General features: G+C 32.6%; 1 protein-coding gene across 2 annotated transcripts in view; it reads right to left on the bottom strand.

Annotated features, from left to right (window-relative positions):
* mib2 (E3 ubiquitin-protein ligase mind bomb 2) overlaps window positions 1-24,875 on the bottom strand; it is a 119,609-nt gene that overhangs the window by 57,616 nt on the left and 37,118 nt on the right. For both annotated transcript variants that reach the window (XM_035355174.2, XM_035355175.2), the window contains exons 2-3: window positions 11,841-12,108; window positions 4,135-4,306 (exon numbers count right to left, since the gene is read on the bottom strand). In XM_035355174.2, coding sequence (XP_035211065.1) covers window positions 4,135-4,306; window positions 11,841-12,063 — 395 coding nt within the window. In that variant the 5' untranslated portion in view covers window positions 12,064-12,108. The remainder of the gene's footprint in view (window positions 1-4,134; window positions 4,307-11,840; window positions 12,109-24,875) is intronic.

Raw genomic sequence — 24,875 nt, 5'->3', positions numbered from 1 at the left:
TGCCCTGGCATAAAGTTCACAAATTAAAGCACATTGAAATCCTATCTACGATGTGATGCTTCTATAGACTTAAACACAACATATTAAGACATCAAATTATCGAAGAAAAGCAAATGGCAAAAGTTAAAAAGAATTCTGTAAATATTTAGACTGTTTTATACAGTTATTTTTACAGACATCGGAATATATCATATAACATTACCATTCTCATACCCATGCAAAAAAGTGCACATTAGTTCTTTAATGTAGTGGGAAAATTAACATAAGCTCTTCCTTACAACCACTGAATTACATCCAGTGTGTAAGGGGGATGAATTTAGCAACGATTAGCCCACTTCAAGACAGTTGCTATTAAAGATAATACAATTATTTTCACAAATCGGAACATGTTTTACAATATTACCATTCCTCTGTTTGAAAAGAAAACTGCATTAATTTAAAGCGGTTTGAAGTCTCAGGGAATTCAGTGGTACAAAACATGTTGCTTGTCACTCATTAATCAACTTGGTTTGAGGCTTCAAAACACTTTTCTCTTGACAAGTTCTGTTTGAAGTGCTAAACAAAGGAGATAAAAATTCTTTATTTTTTAGTTTCATTATGGACAAATTTCCCGTTTTTTATATTTTTGCCTCTTTGAAGTGAGTATTTTTTATTGCAATTTTCTTTAATTTGAGTTTTATCAGTTCATATTGTAACACGGAGAAAATACAATGAACCTTCAAATATTTAATACAGCATTTTATTCTTTTTCATTACGATTTTTGAGAATTCGATTTATTATTTCCAAATCTTGCAGCACATCACACAAATTCGTGTCTAGGTTTTCTTTTCTTTTCTTCTTTTTTTTTTTTTACAACTCTTTAAAATATTTTCAAATATTGGTATACATCACATAACTTAAATTAAATATATGCTCTCCCTTATTCTGTATAACGACGTATACTGCAACCATCAGCATATATATATGCACACATGGTGTTTGGATCAAGAATTGATGTCATTCATAAATGAGGAAATCTTGTGTTTGAATTTTTTATAAGTACGATCAACAAAGGGGGTAACAGAACAGTTAAGCACATATATAGCTTGAAGAACAGAGCTGATAGCAGAGAAAACATTGTTCTAACATCTTCTATCTAATGATGAGATAAGCATTATTCTAACTCATGATTTATGTACTTGACAGAGAGCCCTCAAGGTTGCACTAAATGTGGTCAGACAATATTTCACTGCCACTTTGCTAATAACATTATACCTAATCTAGGCAAAAGAAGTTTTGAAAGTTAAATTGCCAATAAGTTTGAGGTTATCATATAACATTCCTAATATTATGCATTCTAAGCCTCCAGCTACGGTTTTTTTAGATCAAATACACACATTTAATGCATTTTCAGAATATCCTCAACCATATCCTTATTAATCATATATTTTATATGTCTTCTACACTGGAAAGGAGAAATACGAGGGCTATCCAGAAATTAGATTACGTTTTGGAATAAAAAAATAAACAAAGTATAGGAAACAAATTTTATTATATACAGATGAAAGCCACACTCAAATACTACTTTTCTACATAGTCACCATAAAAATTAAGGCATTTATCGTAGCGATGTACGAGCTTGGAAATTCCTTCGTCGAAAAATTCGGCCGCCTGTGCCTTCAACCACTTCGTTACCTCTTCTTGCCTTCCATCTTGCACAAAACTTGTGGTAACCAAGCTTTTCGCTGATGATTTCGTGCAACAAACTTCACGAAATTTGTGGAAAACTCAAAGAAAGTTCCGTTATTGTGAAATTTCGATTTTCACGGACTTTAGCATCGACTTTTTCGAGAAGTTCGGCGGTCACTATGCTGGGTCTCCCACTTCGATCTTCGTCGTGAACATTGGTTCGGCCATTTTGAAATCTTATGACCCACTGACGCACTCCACCTTCAGTGATAATGTTGTCCCCATACACTTCACGAAGCTGCCGATAGATTTCTATCGGTTTACAGTTTTTTGCAGTCAGAAACCTTATTACTGAGCGCACCTCGCAGCTCGCGGGATTTTCAATTAACGCAGACATTTCAAACCGTCACAGTATCTGAACGGAGCACAGCACGAACCTCTCACTAGCACGGCTAGATGCAGACTGAGCTGCGCAACACTCTGACCCCAAGATGGCCGCGCTAGCCCCGCCCCTAGCGGACACAGACGGAAACGTAATCTACTTCCTGGATGGCCCTCGTATTACTGGAATTAAAACAAATTTATTAATAATCAACAATACAGATGTAAAATAATCAGTACTATGAAAAAACAGTAATTTTGGACAACTGTAATGTGCAACAACTTGTAAACTTTTAAATATGTAAAATTATATATGGCAAATTCGAGAATATGACTAATTATTAGTCTGATTTCACAAACTGGCTATTAATACCAATGATAAATAGTTTAATGACTATTAATATCACAAAAATGAGAGTGCACATATGCTTCGACTAACAAAAGAATCACATTCCAAGGAATAAATAAGCAAATCAAATTTTATGTAAGCCAGAAATTTCATCTAGGTTTAGGATCAGACAAATTTCAATCTTTGATTAATGTTGGTTTTACAGAATTTATGCAGCATTCTAATGCAGCAAATGTAACATGCCTCAGATTCTGAATATAAATCAGTAAATATAGTATGCTTCACCAATACAATATGTCCCAGAATACTATGCAACTTTATGACATATTTATGACTATATTTATTCAACTGATGCATAAAAGTGAAGAAATAAGATTTGCTAAATTAGACAAGAAAAACAATAAACCCCAAGTTAAATATGAGTAAAAAGCTTAATATGCCAGGATAAATGCTTTTAAAATGAAATATAATAACTGTTTGACTGATGTCATAATAACATAAGGCCCCACATATGTATTCTTTCTAAGTCAAGCATTTTCATTTCCTATTTGAAAAATAAATATCTTTTTCAGAAACTAAATTTGTACCTCCCAGAAAAAATTCATGTGAAGTAAAATTTAAGGATAGATTTGATTATTATAGCAAACATTCAACAGCTTTTACAAATTATTTTAAAAGAGAAGCTAGCATACACAGCCAATACACATGCGAGAAAACCACAAAAACACCAAACAGCCAACTCATTCAGCTGTCAAAACTGAATTTCATAAGAAACACTAATGTCCTGCATCTGATCTATTCAGCTGCTAAGAAACAGCTTTACTTACTGTTTTCATACACTATTCAATTCATTAGTCTGTAAAATGAAAGTGTAGTAAAAATTAATTTACAGCAAGCAATTTACCAAATTAAATAAATTATATTTTTAAAAATCTTAACAAATTTGTTTTTCTTTATTATCCCTACATTTGCAAATGCATATTTAACATCAGAAAGGTAAAATATAATATGTGGCTTAATTTTTTTACTCAAATAATTGAAACCAATTTTCTTACTCAAAATAATTCATTTTACTCGTCCTCAACGTTTCCTCCCCTTCTTTAACTGTGTAACTGTGAGTAACATTTAATTATATTCCTAGGAAATACTTCAAATATGGATATCAACATTGCAAATCTATGACAGTCACTATTCACTCTCGTATATGTGCAATGCTGAGTCATAACTACAATGGATAACTAGCCAAATGCTTTCCATGTAATCCCATAGAAGTGCCTCCTATGAATTACATAATTACTGAATGAAGCACAGTTAAATGCTTCATCTTCATATGCATACTGTAACATTTCAAGTATTTAACACAAAATGTAATCACACTAATGCTCTACTAAATAGACACAGATAAGTCTTCTTTACCCCACTGCCAAAAAATATAGCAGCACTTCTACTCACTGAGGGCCATGGGTGTCCAACTACATGTTCTAACAAGCTGATCAATAACTTTTACAAAACATAGTGCAAAGTTACTATATCTAATGTTGAAAAAGAGGAACTGAGGTAGTTTCAAAATTTTTAGTCAATCCTTGTACATCAGAAAATCTTGTCAAAATCTGGATATAAGAATAACAGAAACTGTGCAAATGAATGCCATATTATGGCGTAAAATGAAAATAAAATTAAGTATCACAGAATTAAATTCATATTAAGAAAATTATCATGAATATAAAAAAAATACCCAGTTGATGCCGCTGTTTCTAGTCTTAGAAATGGATGAGTCAAATCATGTTTGTCTGACATATAACACTGAGTGCAGAGATCAAAATCATAGCACCGAGTACACTTCCAGCGCATTCCAGCTATACCCTGTTTCCGGCAAGAATCACAGATAATGTTTGGATGTTTCACACCTAAAATTAAGAAATAAGCAAATGTCATAATGAATGCTTTATTACAAAATAAGAAATGAATAAATATGGAAAAGGTGAGAAAGAGACAGAGTTTATATAATTAGGAAAAAAATTAATATTTAAAAAATAATTATCACTTGAGCAAGAAATAATAATAAAATGTTTGATTTAAAACTTATACAAGCTGCATAAATCAGAGGTTAATAAATAAAATGGTAACAAATAAAATGATAACAAATAAAATAATATGCAATGAATAATTAATATGAAACAAAATATAGAGAAAAAAATTAATTGTGATAAATCAGTTATAAATAAGTAAATTAAAATATCAGAACTAAAGAATTATAATAAATTAGAACATAAAAAAATTAAATGCAATGAGTAAATTAATATTAGCTGATATAAATTTGAAAAAATGAAAAGTTGTTAAATTAAAAGTAATAAGAATTTGGAAAAAGAAGGTGAACAGTATTTTTTGTGATTGGATAAAACAGCATCTTTATTTTGACATCTAATCTGTTTTAAGCCAAATCAGTAATGTTTATAAAAATTCTTTTCCTGATGAAATAGTACTTCAGCATGGGGGGAGTCATCCTCAGTTGCCTAAATTTTCCTGCATACTCTGTTGTGTACAGAGAAACTGAGATATACATTCAGTATCTAATATCAGTTTCCTAACTCTAAATAAAATGTTTGCATTATTAATGCAATTTTCTGCAAATTCTGTGGTTCAGTTGTTTAACGAAGTATTGTAGCTCATCTCATTTGGGATTCAAGTGTGCTATGCCAGAGTTTCAATTTCATTCAAAAACTGTGAAGTTCCAAAGCGGGGCTGTAGCTGAATTAAAGGCTAAATGCACATGTATGTTAGATAAAATGGTTTCCTTAATACGCATGTTTAGTAAAAGTACACTAATATATAAATTAACTAAAATATCACCACACCTATCTTCCCATATGATGATCAGAAAAGTTATAGGCTTTTGATTCCTCAAACATTGATCCTAGACATTTATTTCCAATTACATGCAGAAAATAGTCTCAGTACTTTGGGTGAGAAGGTTCCACAAAAGTAAATTAATTTTTATAAATTTCATAAGTGAAAGTTAAGTCTTAGCAGAATACAATATTATTTACTAAAACTTCAGTGCACTTTTATTAGATAAAAAGAAAATGTTTCATCTGAAATTCCAACAACTATTCCAAAATTTATTTACTAACTTTATCCTTTTTCATGTTAAATTCAAGATTTTTTTACCCTTCCCCCTTCCAAAATATATATATATATATATATATAATAACAAGCAAGGTAGTTATTACAATACTGAATGACCAATTTTGTCTAGATAACATTTTGCGCAATATGCTGCAAAATAAGTAAATTAGAAATTGTAGTAAGCTCGCCTAAGAGTTACCAGGAGCTGTTACTCCAAAAAGTTCAACACGTTTTAAAAAATTAATACATATGAAAATCAAACCATGTAACAAGTAAAACATTAAAAAACAAAATCAGATAAAAAAGTAAGCGGAAAATGGTAAATTAGCCGAACTCGACTTCCAAACTGGCTTTTCAAGGGAAATTTCAGGTTTGAACGTCGAATCAAGCTAACCCCATTACGTGTTTCGCCGAAACAGACAATTGAAACATTTTCGCTACAAAATTTTTTTAATTGAGGCAAAGTATTTTGGAAAATTTATTAGTCTCAATTCTCTGTTCCAATTTCCCGACGCGTCCGCACAAAATGACACATTAAGGTGTTAAAATATGTAAAAACTATTCCGATTACATCTAAAATCAAGACTAAAATAAAAATAAAAATAAAAATAAATAGCAGTCTGCTATTAGTCCTTAATATACAAAAACATACGGGCTGGGCCTGCAAGCTTAAAGATTTATAATTTTATATATTTTAGAAATCTGTAGTAAAATTAAAAGAAAATTAAGATGAAAACTAACAAAGTGGGTCTTGCTAAAACCAAGAAAAAGTTGTAACAAAAGAAACATAAAAAACTGACCCGTGGCGATGCAGAGCTCTCCCTCTTAAAACTAAGTTGAAAAGTAGTTGTAATTCCCTTCTGTGTATTTCAGTCATGTGACGTATGTAGGGGGGAGCGATGTTCTGTGGGCATCAGCCAATACGAAAAGACTGTCCATTAGCTGCAACTCGTTTCTAATTATCGAAAGGGGTCGGAAAACTCAGAAAAAACGTGAAAAGATTTCAAATGGCGTCTGACATGTAGTTGGAAGAAAAAATTGTTACTGAAAGTGAAAATGGCTAATTCAGCTAAAACTACTAAACTTGGCCACAAAAGCAAGAGTAAAAGGAAAAAACAGCCATTTGTTATAAAGTCGTAATTCTTCAAGCTAGCGGGCGATGAAGCTACTATGAAAAACGAAAAGGCCCGATTTGTTAATAAAAGCAGTAAAATTATATATATATATATAAAGAAAAGAAAAAGAAAAGGGGGGAAAGAAAAGAAAGAAACTAGCATTAATGACTAATTGTTCTACACTGAAAAGAACAGCATCAATTAGTACATCTGTAGGTGGTTAAATTACTTTCAATGGAACCATTTTATTATTTTTCCATATGCTTTCCCTATTTGTGAGATATTTTTCACTAATTAGACAAACAATGAAAGTGTGCTCCCAAATTTCACTCAAAAATAACACGGAGAAGAAATACTCTCATCTGGTTTGACTACAGCACATTTATAAACTCATTCCAAGATTAAGACGCAATTTAATTCTCTTAATGAAACCAGTGATGACAGACTAAGCTCTTACTTTCAGCATCTATTGCAAAAACTGTATATTATATCATTCTTCTCAGCTGGTAACTGGAATGGATGCTGCAAATATCTAAGCAGCTACTGTTAACAATTATGTAGGTGCTTTATTCTGTATGTATGACTATAATGAACATTCTATTTGGTATATATAACATAACCTGTACATATACAATTTATGAAAATGAACAGTAACTTTTTCAAAAATTATTTTAATCACTTTCGCTCTCTTTTACACATATTATCTTATTAGACAAATCTATGTTTAATACCATGATGCAGCATCACATGGATCCTGCCCTAAACATATGTTGTAAGATGCTTTCTCATATGTATTACCAGTGCTTAGAACAACAGTACATATGGAAGGTCTCAAAACAATACATGAGTACATCTGGATTATAGCAGCTTAAAGTTTTATCCTATCTTCAGTGCATACTATTACTAAAGTAATTCATCAGCAGGACAATATATATCTACATGTAGCACACTATACCTGCTACCACTAATGAACGTTGGCATACACTGGTGTGCAAAAATTAAGGATGAAGTCGAAAAATTAGCATATCAGCTGAACGAAGAGGCAGAGCGGACAGAAAGACCAATCAGGAGATTAAGTAAGGTGATGTACGGTAGCACATGCGCAGATATGCAGGTAGATGCAATGGGGGAGTGTCTGAGTAGTATAAAGCATGTTGTCGGTGTAAGATCAGTATTTCTGGCAAAGAGATTGCACGCCGTATAGCAGTTACAATCACACTGAGTTGCTGCCTCAGCGAGAAATGGCGAATAATCAATCTGTTAGACGACATAAGGATGCTTTTACCCAAGGTCGAATCATTGGGAAGTTGGAGGAAGGCAGCAGTGTGACAAGTGTGGCTGCAGAGTTCCGAATTGCTCACAGCATCGTTTCACGACTTTGGAGACAATTTTGAACTACAGGAACAGCTATACGAGGGTTTAGTAGTGGTCGTCCACGAGGTACCACACCTGCAGATGACCGGTATATTGCCTTACAGGCCAGAAGAAACAGGCGGCAGACAGCGGGAGAAATCGCTAGACACACGACACAGGTGACCGATATTGCATTTTACCGTGGCCAGAAGACTGCACAGTGGTGGTTGTTTGCACGACGCCCTGTACGGTGTGTACCTCTAACGCCTGCCCATCGGAGAAGGCATTCTCTGTGGTGCCGGGAACACCGGAATTGGAGAGACAATGAATGGGGACGAGCACTCTTTACAGATGAGAGCAGATTCAGTCTGAGTAGCGATTCTCATCGCATACTCATCTGGAGAGAGCGGGGAAGCCGCAATCATCCCTCGAACATCATTGAAAGGGACAGGTATGAAGGTGACGGTGTTCTCGTTTGGGGAGGCATCATGCTTGGTAGTTGTACAGACCTTCACATCTTCGACGCAGGTTCAGTCAACGAGACCCGTTATTGTAACAAGATTCTTCTTCCATATGTGCGTCTTTTTAGAGGCGCTATGGGTCTGCAGTTCCTTTTCATGGACGACAATGCACCATGCCATTGCACAGTAGCTGCTGAACAGCTCTTAGAGAATGAGGATATTGAACGTATGGATTGGCCGGCACGATCTCCGGATCTCAATCCCATCGAGCGAGCATGTATGGGATTTTCTAGGCAGACGCTTCGCAGCTCGTACCTTACCACCAGTAATGATTCCGGAGCTTCGATTGGTGCTGCAAGATGAATGGCAGTAATGCCTCAACAACTCATTGACACCCTCATTCTCAGCATGGGCACCCATCACAGGGATGTTTCGGCCTTCAGTCGCATTGCACTCCATGCTACTTTTTCAATAAAGCTTCTTTTTATCCCTCTGATTTCTCTTTTAGTAAATGTTGCTTACATTACTCATGTTCTTACGTATTGGGGATCTTACGGTATTAAATGTGTTGATTTGGAAAGCTTTTGTACAAAGTTATATTGAAAAAACCGTCTCGTCCTTAATTTTTGCACACCAGTGTATTACCAAATATGCATGTGCAGCACAAAGTCCAAGAGTTGTGGAAGTTGCAAGGGTTTTTGAAAATTTCTAGATTTTAAATTCTCAGTTCAAATATATTAAAATTACATGTAGGAATTGTAAAAATAAAACTATCAAAGGTTGTTTGTAAAATAATGAAGCACAATTTTAAAATAAAACTTATAAAAAGGGGGGAGAGGGAAAAGAAAAAGAAATAAAACAAAATTTAAATCAATAATTAAACTCAATGCTATAGTTGTCTGTTTCATTATTTTTTTAATTTAATTTAAATAAGTTGTTTAAGTAATTTTATTTCGTAGTTGAGTCCCACTAAATGAACTTCAAGGGATTGAAAGTTCACTATTCTGGTAATTTGCTATATCTGATGTGATAAAAAAAAAAAAAAAAAAAAAAAAGGATCATCTTACATGATAATGGGAAAATTATTGATAAATCCATATAAACAGTGATTGGCATTGACACATCTCCCAAAAAATGTTAAAAGCAATTTTTAAAAAAAAGTTAAAATTTACTCCAATTAGTATTTGGGCAATGACTAAATTTATTTTTTGCTGTTTTCAAATTTCACTATATATAAATAATTTTACATGAAAAATTACTTATCATAAGAACGGTTTACAACTACTCTTCCAAATACATATTTCCATCTAAAATATGTATAGTACAAAGTCCATAATCCGGACGTCCATTATGCGGAATGATCTATAATCCGGACCTCAAAGACACAAACTTTTTTTTTTGTATGCTTTACGCATGCACGCAGTGCGTTTACACATGCGCGTTTAATGCATAATGGACGGTATAAGCTAGGCTAAAATTATCTTTACTGATTCTAAGGCATTCAGTTAATGTTGCATATTGAACTATTCCTTAATCTTCTAATTGGATCCAGCTTATTGTTTTTTGAGACTGTTAGAGCAATTTTATAAAAATTAAGACTGAACTTTCGACTATGTCAAAAAGAGATTCCAATTCTGGAGCTGCCAAAGGATCTACAAAGCGAAAGTATGTTTTTATGTCCATTAAACAAAAAGTGGAACTGCTACAAAAGTCCATTAAACAAAAAGTGGAATTGCTACAAAAAATGGATAAAGGCATATTCGTTTCAAAATTATACGAGGAGTATGGCATTGGAAAGTATGTGACATAAGAAAAAGGAACTTTTTGAATCTTTTATACTTAAACAATTTACATTGAAAGAAATGTTTAATAAAGTAAACAAATAAATATTAAGCTTTTTTTTTTTTTTTTTGTAAATTTTGATACCCTTTAGATCATAACTGCTCTTTACTTCATAAATTACAGTTTCATATTTTTAATTGTATAATTTCTGCATGCCATCTTACCAGATTTAAATTGATGATTTAAAATCCGGAAAAAACCCTAATCCGGAATCAAAGTCCCGATGAGTCCGGATTACAGACTTTGTACTGTATTTACAATCATTAATAACATCAGCCTTAAACAGACTGCAGTCTGACAGCTGTAGAACTCTAATGGAATCAAAAACTGATCCAAGCTCTTTGGCTCAACGTGTAACACAATAAGATATATGTGTTTATTGTACCTCCTGGTTTTTGAAGAACTGAATGCTACAGCAGCCAAACATAGTTTTTTGTTTAGAATGCAGAGAAAGGTGATGGTGTAAAATAAAAGACATACAACCTGAAAGTGTTTTTCATTATTCTAATAGTCTAAATGAGATGAATTTAAGGATTAGTAATTTTTCAGTTGAAAGCTGTAAAAATTTTGGAAGAATGTTTACAAAGAAATTTTCAGGTCAAGCTATCCACAAAATCTGTTATGTCTGATTTTTATTCATTTGGGTGTTTACTATACCTGTATAAAATAATATAAAGTGTATAGGAAATTGGGTGGGATTGAGAAGTTTGTTTATTATATTGGAGGTTATAAGCTGAGTTCATTATAATAAGGCTAACTGTTATGTGTTAATACTTTCTCTTCAATTTCATTGAGATATGCTTTCTTGTTCAGTTACAAAGTTTTATTGTTCAAACCCTATAATTGCTGTGTCAAGAATTCTCATAAAATAATCAATTAAAATATTCCATCTCTTTATCACTTTCTTCATAGTCCATGGCGATATTTTGTGGCTTTGAAACCATACTACGTGTTTTGCAATTCATTAACTGATTGATGATTGGGTCATTGTTATCACTGCTTTCTTCCCTGCTATGGCAATGAAAGAAAACCAATATATGCAACTTTCCACTAGAAACAAATACTGATCTCAAGTTTTTACTTACTGTGTATAGGGCTAAATAGGATAATAAAAATACTGCCCCTCCGCAACCATTCAACAGTGAAAGTAAAAATATATTAGCTAGTCAGCAGGTGTTTAAAGCTGAACCAATATGAATGATGATTGAATATTATAGTAGATAATATTTTTTTATTTAAAAAAAAACTCAGTGAATTGAAATAAAAATTTATACATAGCACACTTGCTTTTACTTCAGTATTTTATTATCTGTTTCAACACTATATCAGAAAAAAGAAGAAAAAACTAAAAGGTTTTACTGAAGGCCTGGATAATAAGTCATTCTGTTTATTAGGTTCCTATTTTTGGACTTCATACTGTATTTGTAATGCAGTAACTATGTATTTTGCCTCTGGTCCTTTTTTTATTATCCAATGGGCCGTGGTCTGAGTTACTCTAGATACTTAAAATTGTGCAATATTGATATGTTTCTTTTACTACTTACCTAATGGTGCATTATCCAGAGTCCTTAGATCATAAGCACCTTGATATCCGACTCTGTAATTAGTACGAGATCCTGAATCCCACTGCACAACGACAGTTTTATCTGGAGATGTGGAACTGCCGGGTTTTCCAATTTCGACAACAGTTCCCACATGACCTTCCCCATCATCTTGATTTCCCCATTTCCAGTCAGGACCCCTCACCACACGTAGACCAACCTCCATGGAAGGTCTTCTGGAGACGAAGATGACCACACTATCACGTAAAGCCTGAAAAAAATTTCAAACATTACAAAGATATATAACTGTCTTAAATAAGTTAACAGATAATTAAATGTCTAAAACAAATTATTTAACAGAACTAAAAACCTGTTTCTACTGGTAGATCAACTCTATGATGTAAGAAAAATTTTGTTTTATTATCAAATGTTTACTCAGTGAAAACAGTTACATTTAAAATTCTGTTGATTTTTTAAATTTCCTATTCTGTTTACAACTAGTTAAATTAAAATATGACTATAGTACTTTTACATATTTTTTTCAAGCATATTTCACTTAGAAGCTGCTGCATCCAATTCACATATACTCTTTCTTCACTAATGAATTAGTTTATATCACATACAGTAGACTCTCAATTATCTGCCCCTGCCGCACTTTTTTTTTTTTTTTTTTTTTTTTTTTTTACACAAGTGTAAAGCAAAGAAAATAAAAATGTTCACAAAACTGAGCGAAACGTTAAATTTGCTAACATCGTGCTTATTTATGGCAAAAATATCCCAGGCCTTCTCAGAACCTTCTCTTCTGATAAGTAATTGATTTCTTACTCACCCTTGCAGAGTCCGCTCCACCGCCCTCTCTCGTCTTAATCTTGGAATTCGAAAAATTGGACTTCATGGGGAGAAACTTAGTGGTGACCAACAAGCAGCCGATAATTTCCACCATGAATTTGAAGAATTTGTTTTAAAAGAAGAGCTATCTTTTGAACAAATTTACAATTCCAATGAATCAGTACTTTTGTGGAAATGTCTTCCCACTCACACTTTAGCATTTGAAAGTGAAAATAAAGCGGCGGGTCATAAAAGCAGAAAGGAAAGGATCACTATCATGTCTTGCAATAATGCTACCGGTGGACATAAACTTAGACTTGTTGTTATTGGAAAGTCAAAAAAAAAACCAATATCTTTTATAAAGACACAAGGATAGAAAATTTGCCCGTTGATTACTTTAACCAAAAAAAAAAAAAAAAAAAAAAAGGACGGATGAACCGAAACATTTTTCAAAAATAGTTCGAAAAAAATCTTTGTTCTTCAAGTGTGTAAACATCTTTAATCGAAAAACCTGCCTGAAAAAGCTGTGCTATTGATCGACAACACACCTTCTCACCCAGCAACAAGCGTGCTAAAGTCTTCTGATGGACGAATTTTTGCAAAGTTTCTCCCCCTGAACATTAGTGCGCTAATCCAACCCATGGACTAAGGAGTCATTGCAAAATGAAGAGAACATACCGAACCAAGCTGCTAATGACCAAAATTGAAGAAGGTTATGATCTGAAAGAGTTTTGGAAACACAATCTTGGACAGCATCTACGATATTGCATCTGCATGGGACTCAGTGAAACCGTCAACCCTCATAAAATCATGGAGAAAACTCATGCCTAATGTTGAAGCCAACAGCAACCTAACCCCTTTGAGTTGTGAAGAAGTAAATGAAGATGTAGACATGCCCACGGCGACTCTTGTCGATATGGTGAAAACAGTTCCGGGTGGTGAGAACGTCGATGCTGAAAACATTAACGAGTGATTGGAGTATGACGTCAACGAACCTGGCTTCGAATGCTTGACAGATGACGAAATTGTGAAGAAAGCAAGGGGAGAGACCAATAATGAAGGATAGCGAAGTGAAGGCTAAGAGGAGCCCACTGTGCAGATGCGGAAGACTCACGAAGGGCTTTGCAACAAGTCAACGGACTGCTGAGCTATTTGGAAGAACAAGACGACGCGGAATTGGCCGAGAAACTTATGCTACGAAAAATGCAATCTCGGATCAAGAGAAAATGCTTCCAAAGCAAGAAGAAAACACAAATGACTGATTTCTTCAAAAAGGTGTAGTTTTACAGTTATGCTTTTGTAATTACATAATACATTACAGTATTAAAACAGTACATATGTATTAATTTTTCTGTGTATCCTTGACGCCTCTCGTAAGTACAAAGCACTTTTCTGTTTTCATTAACAAAATTTAGGTTAGTTTTGAGTGATATACTAAAATATTAAGCGTTAGTTAAACATTTCCTGCTGTTTATTTTACTGTTTATTGTACATAAAACGATTTTTCAAAGTTGGAATAACTGTTTTCTCTTTTGCAATACCCGTTTTTAGCTTTTTTCGGATTATCCGCGATTGGCCGCGCCACCCAATGCCGCGGATAATCGGGAGTTTACTGTACTCATAAACCTATTTCTGCAATCTGATTTAGCAATTAACTATGTAAAAAATTCCCAAACTTTACAGAACTACAGCAAGTAATTACAGCAATCTTGTAAAAATTAAAGAAAACAATTTTTACTACATAAATTTAAACATATCTGTGTAAGCTTATTAGGTGTACACTAGGAATGAAGTTCACATGCTACTTTAGTAATACTCTACTAAATTTAATTATATTGAGATTGGCAAATTCCAATCAGTTGATTAAAATCAACTGCTTTAATTACTGATTAAATTTCAAAATGAAGTATGTTTAAAAATAACGTATTTTAAATTGATTAGAAGGTAATAAAAATGTTAAGAAGTTTACAAGAAGAGTATACAGACATTACTTTATTATGCATTTTCCTAAAGTTTCTCTCTCTCAGCAATCCCTCCAATGACTCAGTGACTGCACTAGAGTGATAGAAATCCATTACCAAATACAGAAGTGCTTAGAAGGGAAAAAAAAAAAAAAAAAACTTAAGTGCTATTTGAAAGATTATTCACAGCTCAGGCAATATCTGCTGGAACTGAAAAAGTGTTTTCAAAATCTGATTTGATGCATAGAGAATTGCGAAACATATTAGGACTTCGGAAAAAAAAATGCCAGCTTTATAGCTTTTTAAAATTACAAAATGGAAATACCCATTATCAGCATGATATATAAATCGAAATATCCAAATATATGAACCGAAAACCAGACTAAACTATCAGTATATCATCGATATTCGACTGATTTCTTCTATATATATATATATATATATATTTACAATTTATGTTATAAACGTTACCGTTATTAGGGCTTACAGAAAAAAAAAAAAAAAAAAAAAATGTTTTAATAATAGATTTGTATAACTAGAAGTTGTAGCACTAATTTGTACTAAATTATGCTACAAACGTTTACACGAAGAGTTAGTTTTACATCTAAAAACAGATTTAAAAAAAATATGATTTATATCACAAGGATCTTTTTTAAATCAAGACGAATTTTTGAAAAAATTCCGAAAAACATATTTTTTAATACACCCTAGCATAAACTGTAGCGATTGTTTTAATTATTTGATACCTCAGATCCAATCAAAATTTACATGCCATACTTGAAAACACAGTTGGTGGCCCACTTCCATACTTAATTCTTAAATTTTAATGGATTAGTATACCTGATTCTGCCCCTAAAAATTATTGTGCTTCTCTCAGTACGGTGCTCACTTTTATATATTTCACTTTATTTTACAAACCAAAAATAAATAAACAAATAAATCTTAAACCATTTTCTTTTAACGTGAAAAAAAAAAAACTGCATCAAAATATCTCACATAATAATAATAATTTGAATCATCTAAATAAAATCTTGTGGGGAAATTTTCATATAAATAATAAGAAATATGCCGAAACGTACCAAATAATTTAAAATTAAACTTCTTCAGCTATTATTCTCATTAAATCAATTTTGTTCATGTTCATAAAGTAAATTACGTGTGCACTTAACGCTCTCTGTTTAGACTTTATGCTCCTCTTGAAATTGAATTAGCTATAACAAATTGTCGCGCTAACAAACAGAGAAGAGAAAAAAAGTTTTTACAATAAAACACCGATGTGAATGTACTCTGCGAAATTACGGGAAACGAAGTCAAAACGGGACTGAATGGAATACCCGTTTTTAATACACTGGGCTACATGATCCTTTCATCGGTGTTAATGACATCGATCACTCTACAACCTGCACCACCGGATTCAAGGTCAAATAGACACCACGCGATTGTCACGAATCTTCCGCAGTCTAAGGTTAAAGTACTTAAAAAATAATTTACACTTAAAAATACAGAATAAACCTTCCAAATGCAAACATTGTTCCAGCGATTTGACAAAACGCAAGGAATAGTATTTTTTAATATCTAGTAAACTAGTTTAAAAATCGATTTCTTCAAACAAAACAAAACAAAAAATCGAACTAACTTCGATGCGAGGTGATTCCGGATAAACAGCTTTTCTAATAAATTATATTCTGCAGATTTTGTTATCAATAAATTATATCCCATAGTACATGTATCAATAAATTACATCTTGCAGGTTTGGAATAATGAATTATTGCAGTTAGAAAGGGCTATTTCCTTACGGGGAAGAAAGTCTTCATTAAAGTTGTTCCACGAAAGATTAGCTCGCATAACCCTCTAGCAAGCATTTAGTTCAGCGCCAAGGAACAAAGCCCAGGACAAATTATTAGTGCTTCATGCTCAGCCAAGCTAATGATTCTCAATTTTTTTGACCCAAGCATCCTTCTCACCACTGCCAGGTGATCACCCTCCTTTTCCAAAACTCTAAAAATACACATACACAGTATTACTTATATTTAGATTATTTTTAGTGTGTTTTATAAATTACACAATTCTTGCTTGCTCAAGCAAATATTTACACGAATTGTCCATGTACTGAACATTTCAACTGGACTCAATTTCTAAAATTAGACCTGCCGAAGCCGTGGAAGGTCTTCAGGAAAGGTATGCAAAATTAAATCAACAAAATAACAAATAAGTTTAAATAAAATGTAAAATAATAATATTAATAATATATGTTAATGACAATTAATCCCTCGCCAGGACGCGAACCTGGACCTCTTGAATACGCGCCGCGTGTGCTACCGCTACACCACGAAGGCATGCAGAAAGGAGGGAGAAAATACCTTTTAAAAGGCGACTGGGGATTAGGGGACCCAATCCCCAAATCCTGGTGGTGGAGAAGCATCGACCAAAATCTTATAGTTCGGGTGCCACTGTAGAATTATTAGGTTATCCTGGAAGCAGGAGACATAAAAAAATGACTAATGCCCTCGCCGGGACTCGAACCTGGACCCTCGAATACGCGCCGAGTGTGCTACCGTTACACCACGAAAAAAGACTGAGCATGTGGCTCCGGTTTCATTTAACGCCGGGGGTGCCTTCGACAATGAAAAGTGGCTCTCCCTGATGCGATACTTGAAGAATATTAGAATTACTAAGGATAAGTATGAGTTATATAAAAAGTTACTTTGAAAGGCGAAAGATGGTTTTTAAAGGTCCATCTGACAATCTGAACCTGGTTTTTGACATTTACAAAGGATGCTCCCAAGGCTCCTTGCAGCGCTCCTTTGTTCTGTGGCCTTATTGTTAATAATTTACTGCAGAAAGTCAATATTTTGAATCATTAGATTATCTGTTATGCCGACGATATATTGGTTATGGTGGAATGAGACTCTCTTCAAAAAAATGGAGAAAGTATTTAAAAAAGTAGAAAATGATTTGAAAGAATGGAGTGACAGACTGAAAATACAAGGTGTGGCTATTAATTTTCAGGACTGCTCTAATAACACCAGAACAGATGATGAGAAAAACTTAACCTTTTAATATGTTTCAAAGTAATCCCCATCGTCCGTTACACACTTTTGTGTTCGGCTGTATAAGTTGTGGAAACAACTTGTAAATTTCTTTTTCGGAAGGCTCTTTAATGTCGACGTTATGTTCTTCTTGATGTCTTCAATATCCACAAAGCGTGTTCCTTTGATCACAGTATTGAGTTTGGGAAACAAAAAGAAATCTGCGGGGACCAAGTCAAGAGAGTATGACCGAACATTCCCAAACGTTCATTAAATGTAGCTGATACTTAATACAAAAAATATTAATAGAAATTTGTACATAAGCATTAGTTGTACACTAATGCTACAATACTGCATTTCTGTCTGAATAAATAAAGACCAATCATACGATCCAAAAACTGCAGCGTATTCCCGACCAAATAAAAAATTTGTTTCCGATACAGAAAATCAGCAACACACCAAAGAGCGCAGACAGATGCTGTATTTGATGACATTCCACAAGAGTTCCATTAGGAACATTTTAAACCAAACATCTTCTCGCAACCTGTCAACTACCTATTGATACTAAAGGAATCATATCTGATGACAATCAACTTTCGAAGAATACATTATTCACAGAAGCCACAAAACTAATGCGCATTGATCTCAATGTTGCATAGCGATTAGATTTTTAAAATGAGATTACATCGATAATCGATTAATGTCTCTAATTTTTACCTAAACATCTGCCATCATCAACAAGACTACCAAGTACAAGTTAGGGTATATACCCATTCAAAACCACTGAAGGGCATAATTCCCAAAAAATTAAGGCCATTTCAAGGATTTCAATAGATACTGCATTTTAATATCACAAAAGGTTTAGATATTCATATACGAGCAAACATTTCAGCCCCTGCGGATTGTTTCAAATGACTAATGTATTATAATATTAAGATATTTATGTTACACCAAGACAATGTTTTTGTTGGTTTCGTATCCTTATATCATACTTTCATTTAACTTTTAAATAAACCGGTAATGAATAAAGTTAACGACACGGAAGAATTTATCGAAATGTACTCGGATACATACTGAAGACGAGATCTGTACTAACATTTACTATTTAAAGGACGAACTACGCTGATATTCGCATTGTTGGGAGAGAAAAAAAAGTTTTTGTTTATGTTGAAGGCGGCGGCCTAAGAATACGCTCTGTACACATAGGAACGAAAATATTGTTAAAAATGTTAAAATTAGTAAACCACTGAACCACCATCATCTGATTTAGAAACGTAAATCATTAATTATTAAATGGCGCATGCGGCGAAAATATAAGATTTTGTGTGTTCAATCTGAGTGTTTCGATCTGGATTTTAGAATGGAAAGTTCATATTCAAGGGACAATCGAATTCCAAATAAAGGTAGGGAAATCTTAAATGAATTATTTAATGATTATTTGTAGTAAAATTAGCCTGTAGTTATTACTTCTGTCTTGGGTGCATTTAAATTAAATAAAATGAAGGATAAGTTAGACAGATTGAAACGTATACGTTCCACATTGAGATCGTCTGTTAGAATGTTAATTAAAGTGATTGAAGATAAATTAAAAATTGAAGTGGAGGAAAATTCGATAAAAGAATTAAGGGAATTGTTTGAATTATAAACCGAAAAGAAAAATAATTTGAGAACGCTTGATGATGAAATAAAAGACTTAATTGAAATTAACTTAATTGAAGAAGATTATAGTTTAAGCGAAGAATATAGTGACAAATGTATAATTGCTTTACCGCAGTACCGCCAGCGAGGTATCCCCCAAAGATCTGATATAAACCAGTCTAGTGGTAATGGAATTTTGCAGGTAAGTTCCCGTTCGAGTGGGAATAGTACGCTGAAATTACCAAAATTAATGATTAATAAATTTTGGGAAGACCCCAAACAATGCAATGAATTTTGGAATAGCTTCGAAAATTAGATAGATAAAAACGAAACGCTCTCAAAAATACAAAAATTTGCATACTTAAAAACATTCTTAACGGGACAAGCTTCGAATGTTGTTTCAGGCTTTAAATTAACAGAAAGTAATTATGATAGTTGTAACATCACCAAAGATATAGTCGAAAGACCTGATCATTAATTTATTCATGAATAAAATTCTCAATTTAGAAGCCGTTAAAAATTCTGCTAGCCTTAAACTTTATATGTAAATTGTATGACGAATTAGGAGTTTCGATTCGTAATTTGGAAACTTTAGAGATAACTTCAGGTTCATTACTAATTCCAATATTATTAAAATTAATTCCGGACGATTTAGTTTTGCAATTTAATCGGCGAAGAGGATCAAAAGGTAAAGTTTCCGAATTAACACAATTTATAAAAAAGGAAATAGAATGCAGGGACGTTTCAAACCTACTATTAAATGAAAGGAAAAATCCTGTGCCTCCGCGAGTTTATCAATCAAAATATGAAACTAGAAAATATGTAAAAAATACACCCACGGCTGCATTTCATACTGCAGTTAACCGAAAATGCATCTTCTGTGATAATTTGCACGAGTCACTTAAATGCGAAGTGAATGTTTCTGATAAATTAAAGGAATTAAGATCCGAAAACCACTGCTATTCTTGTTTTAAAAAATTTCATACACAGAAAAAGTGTAGAAATAAAACTAAATGTAATAAATGTGGCGGTAAGAATCACAATGAATCGATTTGTACTAATAAATCCCCTGTAAAAAAAAAGTCGGAACAAGGTTATTCCGAAAATTAAATTGAATTTCTGACTTTGAATTCTGAGGAAAGAAATAAAGTTCAAAACTTGAAATTGATTGCTTCTGTTCCTCAATGTGATAATAATAATGACTGTAATGCCAGGAAAATATTATTACAAACTTGTACAGTTTATGCTTGTTCTAAATATAAATCAAAATTAACTAGATAAATTCTTGATCAGGCAGTCACAGATCCTTTATAACGAAAAAATTGGCCGACTATTTAAAACTTACTCCAATCCGTTATGAAAGACTTTCATAACGTTTATTCATTTGGTGTGACCAAGGCAATGAATCATTCCTATCCGGTCGTTAAAATCGAAATTCAGAACTGGAAACAAAAAATAAAATAAAAATTGAATGTTTGATCCTCGGATGTTATTTCGTCGGCGCCCATCAATGTGCCTAGTAAACAAATTGCAGACTTCATGGAGCATCTGGGGTTGCAGATCGCCGATTGCTCTAGAAAAAATAACACAGATGTTGAGATACTAATTGGCGGAGATGAATTCTGGAATGTAGTTTATTCCCAAAGAATTAAAATATCTGAAGGGTTGTACGCCTAATTATGTCACATACTTTCAAGGCACAGCCGACTGTATCATGGCCTTGAAGCGAAATCAGTTTCGGAAGGTCACGTGATCGAAATAGTCGATTTCTTTCTCTTTACCATAATCCCGGAGTTAAACTTTACCGAAAATAGTAGTTTGTATTAAAATAAATATAAGTAAAATTAATAAACGTGAGTAGGTCGTATGATTAACATTAAATTTTTCATAGTGCAATATTTTTACAGGCGGTAAAAATGCATATCTTCAATAATTTTTTAAACAATTTGTACTTCTTTTATGTAACTAAAAATATCGTTGAGAATCACCTCATGCGAACTTTATTTATGTAATTTTGATAAAAATGAAATTCATTTATGTAATCTGAATCAAATTTATTGCCAAAATAATATAAAATCCACATAAGGGGGGAATTCAATAGATTTATGGATGCAAATTTTAGATTTTCATACTAGTAAAATAAATATTAAGGGAAAAATTATTTTGTAAAAATCCATGCCGCTACCATCGCATCAGCTATATAAATTTTTAAAAGTCAAATACCCATAGTCATCTCTCTTCACTCCATTCACTAATAAAATCTGCATATCTCAATTTTATCAAAACAGGAAAATGAATTAAAATTCCTTAAATGCTAGAAAATTTGAATATAAAGATTAAATTACATGCACGTTATACTATAAATAAATCTTTCAAGATAATTTCAAAGAGCTAAATGCTAATTGCATTCATAAAAAATGATAGCCATCTATTTGTACCAGTTCCAATTTTATGTCGAATCACTTTTTCCAAAGCATCCAAGAGATAAGTGATTAGGCTTGGTTTTTTTTTAAAGTGATTTCCCCAAATTACAGGCCTATACCACTATTAAAATTAAATTCATAAAACTTGGAGCTGTACAATATACATACATGCTACATATTATATATAATCTATGCAGAAACAAAGCATAAATCAAAATAAACAATTGAGTTATTAACTGAAATTAATTAAATTTTTTAACATTTTTATATGAACATTTTATATTAATTTTGTCATTTTTATATTTTGTATAATTATTTAACATTATTTTACAAGTTATCAAACATATTTTCTAACCGAGTTTGTAAAGTCATTCCACAAGTGCAAGAATCTGTTAAATTAAAGTAACTGTATAGTGTACTAACCGTATGCAAGATAACTTAAAAATCCATTTGCTTTCCTGACATAAGAAATGCGTTTTCCATGTTTTTAAGAATTTCACCAAATAAGAAATATACAATTGAAGATTTTAATAGAGTAACTTCAGATGGAAAATTTTTAATTTCCCCCTTATCTAATTCTTTAAGAAAACCAAAAATATCATCGGCTGTATCTACTGAATGAGTACTTTGCAACAAGTCCTGGCAAATATTGCATTTTATCACCCTTAACTTTTTCATGGCATCATAACCTGAAACATAAACTAGCACTGCTAAAATATCAGAAAAAACATTTTCTATAAAAAAATCATTAATAAGTAAATTTTAATAATCAATTAATATTTACAAAAGTAAAGATAGAATCCTTATCATAATCTGGTAAAAGAGACATTCATATTTGATGAGGAAATTATAAAACGAAGCTTCTTCTCATTTTCTAATAATTGTAGGTCATTTATTTAATAATCTGAACCTGACATTTGCCGATACATTTCAAAACGTGATTCAGGAACATCAGTGCGAAATTTTCCTAACAATATGTATTCAGCTTCATACTTTTGAAACAAACATGGAATCAATTGAATGAATGCATCTATAGTTGTTATTAATGCCTGAAATGTTTGTGGTGATAAAGTTTATTTTATTGGGACAGAATGTTAAATATACCATTAGAAAGTAATAATCAAAATAAGGAATTCCTAATGTACTATTCCAAACAAATATTCAAAACAACACTATGCGAAACGTCCAAACTAATGTATTCGATGTTATGTTAAAACGAAATTACTTGAATAGGATTGAGAACAGCTACAAATTTTCCCAAATAAATCTAAAAATTAAAAAAGTATAAAACAAAGTATAGATAAAAATATTATTTACCTTAGCGTAAGTGATTTAAAATCACTTAATAGCAAAATATACATCTAATATTTACCTTAGCGTAAGTGATTTAAAATCACTTAATAGCAAAATATACATCTAAAAAATCCGCCACCACGGATTCACAACCATACACTACCACAACAACACATCGACCATCTCGATCACGTGACTTTTGCGCTTCAAGGCCATTATAGAGTTGGCTGTGCTTTCAAGGACTGTTATGGAACTTTGTTTACATTCCTTTCCACGTGTTAGAATATCGGACATTGTGCTATTCACGGGGTAACGCTCCTTCGTAGGCACCCGAATTGCAAGCCCCCGCCTTGCTTGAACCGAAGGGTTGTACGCAGTCAGTTCTGTGTTTGGTTGGGTTGCTGCAGGAATCAAGAAAAATAAAACGAATAAAAATTGTTCTGAAAATTTAGCGGTAATGACAAACACTATTACGTTGAAAGATTTAAGAGGTTTTGGAGAATTAGAATATATGGGAATTAATGATGCTGATGATTATTCCGATATTGACTGCGAAATAATAGACCAGTTTGAAAGAAATTTGCAGTTTAAAAACGGTAGATATGAGGCAAATTTAATCTAGAAATACAGTCCGAATAGTCTGGGAAATAATTTTAAGGTAGCTAAGAAACGATTCGCAAACCTTCACAATAAACTAAGTAAAACTCCGGAGATTTTTCAGGAATATTAAAACATAATTGAAGAACCAGATATTAGAAGGAATTGTGGAGGAATGTCCGAATAATGATACAAATTTGGGATGTTTTATGCCGCACCGAGCAGTGATACGATCTAGTGAAACCACTAAGGTGAGAATTGTGTACGATGCTAGCACGAGGACAGAGGACACAAATTCGTTAAATGACTGTCTTGAATCGGGACCTAATCTAAATCCAAATATACTAGCTAGACTTCAGACACAATACTTCTGAATTAGTATTCATTCGGCACAATAACACGCCGAATAAATACTAATTCAGAAGTCAAACAACATTTTTTGCGGTTTTGCAGCTGAGGATGGTGGTTCGGTAAAACCATCGAAATTAGTCCTGCGAAAATTTTGAAAACTCATATTTGCTCGCATTTATAAGTTGAACCAAATGCGGAGCCAATTTTTTGGAATTATCGATCGGCATTGCCAAACTTATCGATTTCTCCTCGAAATTATGCTACAATTTTTATTTTAAAAAAAAATGCATGTTACAGCACCTTCGTAATTTTTTTTTTTTTTTTTTTTGTATTCTTCAAGTGTGTGTGTCATATTTATGTTTTATAATTTATTTTTATCTATTGCACTTTATTTTCGGAACTTAAGTGGTTCACTTGAAATTATGAAACGGATCACTCTCAGTGACCCGTGGTCATCTAAATCTAATAAGTTAAACAAAATTTAATGAAGCAAAAAAATAAACAAATATATTTTTTAATTTAATTGATTTTTACATATTTAGTTTTATGATACTTTGTTGTTAATGGAATTACAGAAAGTATTTAATAATAATTTGCAAACACTGAAACGCTCTCTTAGAGTTACCTATACCTATCATATCTCTAGGTATTTAGTAAGTCCTTTCCTCTTTTTTTTTTTTTTTTTTTTTTAATTTGATTATTCCTTCTTTATTCTAAAAAAATGAACATTTTCGGACTGCGTCATTTCTAGATAAATTCATGTCGCATGGCTTGAGTAACGTTCATGACGTAGCTGATTCGAATCTAAAAATTTCGAGAAGTGAGACCTTTCTGACCTAAACCAAAACCTTCCTCTTGGCTGTCTTCCATATTGGATAAATGCGCACTTTGTTTCTTCTGTGCTGCTTGGAAGCTATT

The sequence above is a fragment of the Stegodyphus dumicola genome, chromosome 3 (assembly GCF_044657685.1).
Source record: "Stegodyphus dumicola isolate Sdum_Otavi_A_Nest chromosome 3, ASM4465768v1".
NCBI lineage: Eukaryota > Metazoa > Arthropoda > Arachnida > Araneae > Eresidae > Stegodyphus > Stegodyphus dumicola.
This window is presented reverse-complemented; position numbering and strand designations above follow the sequence as displayed.